The 6,608-nt window shown below is 59.9% G+C and overlaps 1 protein-coding gene across 1 annotated transcript; it reads right to left on the minus strand.

Moving 5' to 3' along the window:
* Positions 1-3,923: 3,923 nt before the first annotated feature.
* Positions 3,924-6,262, minus strand: NKX2-1 (NK2 homeobox 1). The gene is made up of 2 exons (XM_036413340.2): positions 5,830-6,262; positions 3,924-4,828 (listed from the first exon to the last, which is right to left on the minus strand). The coding sequence occupies exons 1-2, from the start codon at positions 6,191-6,193 to the stop codon at positions 4,095-4,097; spliced, it is 1,098 nt and encodes a 365-aa protein (XP_036269233.2). The 5' UTR covers positions 6,194-6,262; the 3' UTR covers positions 3,924-4,094.
* Positions 6,263-6,608: the final 346 nt, after the last annotated feature.

The following is a 6,608-nucleotide window of genomic DNA, read 5'->3' on the forward strand; positions in this document are numbered from 1 at the left end:
GGGGCGATGTCTGGAGAGAGGAGACATTCGATCAGAATTCACAGCAGCTTCTCACAACTCTCTTGTTTATAGAAAATGAATGGGCTGCCTGGCTTGCTTTTAGTTCAGAAAAAGGGGTCAGTTTTTATCACCGCGGTTCACACAGATCCTGGGCTTTTTTTCCCTTATCTTAAATTGACCCGCTTTTAAGATAAAGACATAATAGAGAAAGCATTGACCTTACCTGGTCCCTAATGAGCTGGAAGTCAGAACACCCCGCTCTCATTTCCTCTTATCTCGCTCGGGTCGCCTGGGAAGAGACTCGCGCTACCTTCCGTGCCCCGGCGCGCGGGGACAGCCCTCGCCGCGGCGCGCAGGGGCGCAGGGCCGGAGCGCTGGGAGAGCGTCGGGGCCTCTAAAGTCTGCGAATTCCTCTCTGGGGTCTCAAAGCCGCAGGCCTCGCTGCCAGACCTAGGCCTCGCCCAGCCCGGGAGGATGTGCAATCCCTTCAAAGGCTCCGGAGCAGGTCTTCCTCTTTGAAAGGCCAATCCCTAGCCCTTGGAAGAGGGTCTTGGACAGGAGCGCGCCTCCCGGAGTCAGAGTCCTGAGCGCTTCCCGCCCAGTGGGCTGTGGCCTGGCTCCCACTCCACTCTGGGGATTTTAAGCTAGCTACTTCTCCCGGGCCGGTCCCCCTCCCAGAGCCGCTGGGGCCGCAGAGGCAGTCCTGGCCCCTCGCCCCCTTCCTGGCCTCCAGGACTCCTGCTGTACCTGCTCTGGCCCCCGGTGGGGGCGGCGGGCGGCAGCCCAGGCTCTCTTCCACCGGCTCTGCTGGCTTCCCCTGCACCCGGCTCAGCCCCGGCCCCGGGGCCCTGCCAGCTGAGAGAGAGGGCTGCTGTCCTGTCTCTCGGACCCACAGAACCGGGTCCCCAGGCTGGAGCGGGGGTGGGAAGCCCCTCTGGGATGCTAAACATCAAACAAGCCAAGCCTGGGGTTTCAGGCCTCGAGCCACTAGAGCCTCTCTCCAGGGCTCTCGAGGAAGTCCTCTTGTTCACTGGGCAGGGTGGGGGTGGGGAGAGGAGGAGAGGGGGAATGCTGTCTGCAAAATCTCCCCCTCTCCGGAGCCGGCAGGGCCTAGGAATGGGCAGGGTGCTTGGGGGAGGGGGTGCTCAGCAGCGTTGGATCTCGGGGAGAATTGCTGCCCCCACGCTTGGGGAAGCTTTGGGCTCTTCAGCTCCAGGAACATCCTCAGAAGGCTGATTTCTCCCTCAGGGGAGGCCAGAATGACCAGGCCAGAGGTACTGGAGTCCTAGAGGAGGTCCACTCCAGGCCTTGGGGGGGGGGGGACAGAAGGTGTCTCCCTGTTGCGTCTTTGGCTACACTGAGCTTTCACCTACTTCCCTACGCTTCAAACTGCGTCCCAAACCAGCTTCCTGCAGCCGCAGCCTCCTGGCCAGGAGTGGGAGCTGGTGGACCCAAGGCCCTATTGTCTCCATCCCATCACCAGTCCCCCGGGAAAAATAAATGGACTTCAAACTGAACTGGCTATTTCTAGCCAAAGGGATGACGAATGCATTCGATAGAAACTCCATCCACCGCTGGGAGTACCACAGCCCATTAAAATGGTGACTGTCAGAAACCTGCTCTTGGCTAGGATGGGGCGGGATGGCAGCGGCTCTGGCCATTTGCCAGACACTGCCCATCTTGTCCCCCACGAGGCTGGGTGCTGAGCCCTGGCCGTATTGATCAGAAGGTCTCACCCTATGAAATCGGGACCGAAGAGCCTAACATCCCCCCGCCTTGAGCTGGGTGGCTTGGCCACTTACACACCCTGCCCAGGACCACCGCCGCCCATCCCAACACAAACAGCCCTGTCCGGGACTTCTGCTTGTTTTCCAAAAGGTGAGACCTGCTGAAATTTCCCCCGATAACACACTCCCTAGATCCAACCCATCATGCTTTCTAAATCCCCGAGTCTCATGGATATTGGAAACAGATCTCAAGCAGCCAGAATCCGAGGGGAGGAAGCCCATCCTGATCCCAGTCCCAAGGCAGCACCGGAGAGAAGCCCTAGGAAGTCAACCAAGAGGACTGCAGTCACGGGCAAAGGCCTGCGGCCTGGGGACCTCCCTTAAAAAGTTCCTGAGGAGCAAGAGTGGAAGTCAAGAAGAGAAGTGGCGATTCAATAAAATGAAGAGAGGGAGAAATTATGAGGGAGGGAGAGCAAGAAGGGGAAAGTTGAAATTCTAGACAAGAAGTGAGTACATGATAAATATAAATCAACCCCCCACATGCTGGGAGGGGCATCTGTAGGCAGCCCACTCCCCAGGTCTCCCGGCAGGTTTACCAGGGTTCGGTGAGGAAGGAGCAGCCCATCCTGGTACTGTTCTCTCCATACAGAACCACTGCTTTCTCCTCTCCTCCCCAGGCAGCCCTAAGAGTTCCCCAATAGCCGCATCTGGGCACCAAAGAAACCAGGAAATAAGAGGAAGGAGGAAACATTAAAGATTTTAATGTTTTTGCTGGTGGTAGGTTGGCCAGGGAGAGACAGAGAATCGGAAATAAGTGAAAAATAAGGTTTAGGTGCCCAGCGATAGAAAGCAGTAGAACAAAGAGCGAAAACCCAGCTCCCAAAGTCCTGTGGAGGGGAGGCGGCCCCGGCCAGCAGCCCCGTGGACACCTCCCCGGCCCTGAGGCCTGGAACCGGCCTGGAACCGCAGGGATCTGCGGCCAACAGAACTGGCAACAGACTTTTCCACTTTCGAGAACAATCTCCCACCAAATTCTAATTCCAAGGAGACTAGGCTTCGAATTAGAAATAAAAAAAGATTGATGCTGAAATCTACAGAGGCAACCGGTTCAGTAATAATAATTGCTCATTCAGGGTAATTGGCTCAGCTGTATAAGACCATAGTAAATATTAAAAAAAAAAAAAAACACAAAAAAAAACCCAGAAGCCCGGTTCTGAAAACTAGTCCTTTGGTCTAGTTCTCTTCCTTTCTCCCTTTAACCTCCAGAAAGAAGTAGTTTAGCTTTTCTCCTCTTTATTGCCAAGTCCAGGACTGCTCAAGTTTTGGTTCTACTCAGGCCAGGGCTCCTGAGCTGGTTCAGGAGCCTCTGAGAACCTAAACAACCTAAATCCATTCGGGCCAATGATGACCGCCCCCTCCAACCAAAAATGCCATTTAATGCCAAATCAAAACCAAACAAAAGGGGGGTTTTTAATCAGAAAAGGAACCTTTTTAATTTGTATAATTTATTAGAAGCTTCTGAGGATCTATATTTAAGCCAGGTATCTACATAAGTTACAACAGAAAAAGACTGACGCTTCAAATACCAAACTGCCAAATAATATACACAGATTTGTCAGTGCCCATAAAAAATAGGATGGGCTGGGAATTGGACTGGGACTGTTTTGTTTTGTTTTGTTTTGTTTTTACAACAAAATGTACATAGTACTAAAAACTAGGCATTTAGTCCAACTTTTGACAGCGTTTTACAGCTACAGGTTCACATCAAACATGAAACAGTTTTAACCAGGGCCAGCGGCCAGCGGGCTGAGCCGGCAGCAGAAGGTTGCGGGAGGGGGGCATTCCCTCTGTGTCAGCGACAAGTGGGCTCTGTGGAAGTAGTGTCCTTCCTCTCCTCAGCCCCCATCTCCCCTTCAAAGACATCTTGGTATTTACAAGTGAGTCCGCTACACTGGCGCTGGTACCCAGAGGGAAGTTTGTGATCTTTAGAGTCCAGAGCCCTGTCAGCATAGAGGCCTCTCCACACGAAGTCCCGACCGAGCGTGGGAAACCATTGGAATCACCTTAAAAGACACCTAGAAAGTTGTTCTTGTCATGTCCTCCTCTGTTTAAAGGTTCCTTAAAGAACTGGGTTCCCTTGGTGATTTTTATTTTCTCTTAAAAAAAAATCAGGGGCGGGGGTGGGGGGAGAGAGATCCAGCAGTTTGGTCTTTGTGGTTTTTTTCCCCTTGGTCTACACCGGACAGGTTCTTCAGAAAAGCCGAAGCGCTAGGCTAGGAGAGCCGGGTACTTGGTGTGGTTGGCGGGCGGGAGGGGAAGCGACGAGGCTGAGTGCTGGGCTAGGCGCGCAGCCTGGAGTCCTCTCTCTCACCAGGTCCGACCATATAGCAAGGTGGAGCAGGACATGGTGCCGTAGTCCGAGCCCGAGGAGTTCAGGTGGGACAGGCTGGAGACCTGGCCCTGCAGCGCCGCGGGGCTGGTGGCGTGGTGTGCCAGGTCCGGGGACTGGCCTGCGCTGCCCGGCTGGTGGCCCGGGTGCGCGCCCAGGCCGGGGCCGCCGCTGCCCACCGAGATGGCCGCGGCCGCCGCCTGCGCCGCCTGCTGCTGCGCCTGCTGCTGCGCGTGGCCCTGCAGGCCGGCCGCGCCCGCCGCCGGGGCGCCCGCCTGGCAGGGCTTGCCGTCTTTCACCAGGACCGGCACCGCCACGCGGCGCGGCGACTGCTGCTGCGCCTGCTGCTGCTGCTGCGGGCACCCCGCGCCCCCGCCGCCGCCGCCGCTGTCCTGCTGCAGCTGCTGCTGCGCCGCCTTGTCCTTGGCTTGGCGCTTCATCTTGTAGCGGTGGTTCTGGAACCAGATCTTGACCTGCGTGGGCGTCAGGTGGATCATGCTGGCCAGGTGCTCGCGCTCCGGCGCCGACAGGTACTTCTGCTGCTTGAAGCGCCGCTCCAGCTCGTACACCTGCGCCTGCGAGAACAGCACCCGGCGCTTCCGGCGCGGCGCGCTGGGCAGCGGGGCCATGCTCTTGCTCACGTCCCCCAGCGAGCCCAGGCCGCCCATGCCGCTCATGTTCATGCCGCTCGCCGGGCCCATGAAGCGGGAGACTGTAAGCGACAAACGGCACAGCGTCGGCCGGGGCCGGGCCACCTCTCCCATCCATCCGGAGCCTCGGCCGGCCCCGGCCCCGGCCCCGACGGCGCCCTTCTCCCCTAGGCCGCCTCGCCCGGAGAAGCCCCGCAGCGGGGATCGCCAGCGCCTGCCCTGGCCACGACCGTCGAGGGGATGCCTGGAGAGTTCCCACTTCAACCCCGTTACCTCCAGCAGTCTCAGTATTCCACCCCCTCCCCCCCCAAAAAAACCACACACACACACAGTGGTTCCTTTCGTGCCCAGCTGTGGCTGGAGTGGCGGGGTTAACGGGAACCTGGTGGCGAAGTGGGCCCAGGCCAGGACGTGGGGCTCGATGGCAAGACCCCAACTCTGGGAGTTGAGAAGACAGGTATTGAGAAAGCCAGAGCCCCCCTGACGCGCTGCGCCTCGGCCGCGCTCTCCTGGCGGCCCCCGCGCCCGCCGCGGGCACTTGCGGGGACCGTGTAGGTCCCGCTCGGGAGCCGCGCGCCCTGCCACCTGGTGAGACCGGGGAGAGGCCGTCTGGCGCCTGGGTGGCGCGTCCCATCCCCGGAGCTCCCCGCCCGGACAGGCCGCACCCCTAGGCACCCCGCTCGCTCCGGCTCCCTAAGTGAGGGGGCTCCCAAGTGGGCGCTCCGAGGTCTCCAGCGCACAGCGGAGCTGCTGCTCGTTTGGCCTCATCTGGGAGACGCCCAATGCCAGCGCCAGCCAGAGAGTCCCGCTACCCAGTCTCTCGGACCCTCAGCCCCACCGGAAGAAGAACCCCCAGCCCCGCGCCCGACTCCCCGGCGCGGCCGGGCCAGACCGCCCACCCCGCTGCCCGCTCCCGGCTCCCCGCTCCCAGCTCCCGGCTCCCGGCTCCCCGCTCCCGGCTCCCCGCTCCCCGGCGCGCACAGCACAGCCGGCGGGCGCCGCGCCTCCCCGGTGGCTCCTCTCCCCGCTGCTCCCGCGACTCGGCGCGCGCGGCCTCACTTACTGGCGGGGAAGCGCGGGTCCGGGTTGGCGCCGTACCATCCGGGGCCCGAGGCGGCGTTGCGCATGGTGTCCTGGTAGGGCGGCAGCTCGCTCATGTTGCCCAGGTTGCCGTTGCAGTAGCCGCCCACGGCGGAGTGCGGGAGCTGCGGCACCGCCGCCGCCGTCATGTGGTAGGCGGCCGTGACGGCCCCGGGGTGGCCCACCGCGTGCTGCTGCATGGCCGGGGCCGCCTGGCCCTGCCGGTACGCCGCCAGCGGCGCGCCCAGGCCGCCGCCCTCCATGCCCGCCTTCTTGTAGCTCTCCTCCAGGGGACTCAGGATGTCAGACACTGAGAACGGAGTCGTGTGCTTGGGACTCATCGACATGATTCGGCGGCGGTGGCTGGAGGAGGAAGGAAGAGGAGGAAAAAAAAAAAAAAAGAGGGAGAGGGGGAAGGCGAAGGCTCGCTCACTGCTTGCTTTTTTTTTTTTTTTTTTTCCTCTCTCTCTCTCCTTTCTCCCTCTGCCAAATATTCCGGTGTTACCTTAGCGCCGATCTTGTTGGAGGGACACGTAACCGAGTGGACCGAGTCCGCCTTAATTGGCTCGAGTGGCGGCTCGGGGGCCGCCCGCGTTTGTTTTAGGCCGGCGCCAGGCTTTAGGCAGCGGCCAGAGGCGGGGCGTGCGCGCCGCGGCACCGAGACAATGGGAGCCCACAGCTCGCCCCAGATAATTAGCTTACATGCTGATGACAAGGTAAACACCTTTAAGTTTCACTTGTCAGGGTTTTGGTGTTTTTTTT

Source organism: Pipistrellus kuhlii, unplaced genomic scaffold (assembly GCF_014108245.1).
Source record: "Pipistrellus kuhlii isolate mPipKuh1 unplaced genomic scaffold, mPipKuh1.p scaffold_m20_p_1, whole genome shotgun sequence".
Taxonomy (NCBI): domain Eukaryota; kingdom Metazoa; phylum Chordata; class Mammalia; order Chiroptera; family Vespertilionidae; genus Pipistrellus; species Pipistrellus kuhlii.

What these genes read in the sequence shown, in the direction of transcription:
- NKX2-1 (XM_036413340.2), bottom strand. Translation starts at nt 6,193, where the DNA reads ATGTCGATGAGTCCCAAGCACACGACTCCGTTCTCAGTGTCTGACATC. An exon ending in GGACCCGCGCTTCCCCGCCA is followed by an intron (nt 4,829 to 5,829) that starts GTAAGTGAGGCC and finishes TGTCGCTTACAG; the next exon opens with TCTCCCGCTTCATGGGCCCG.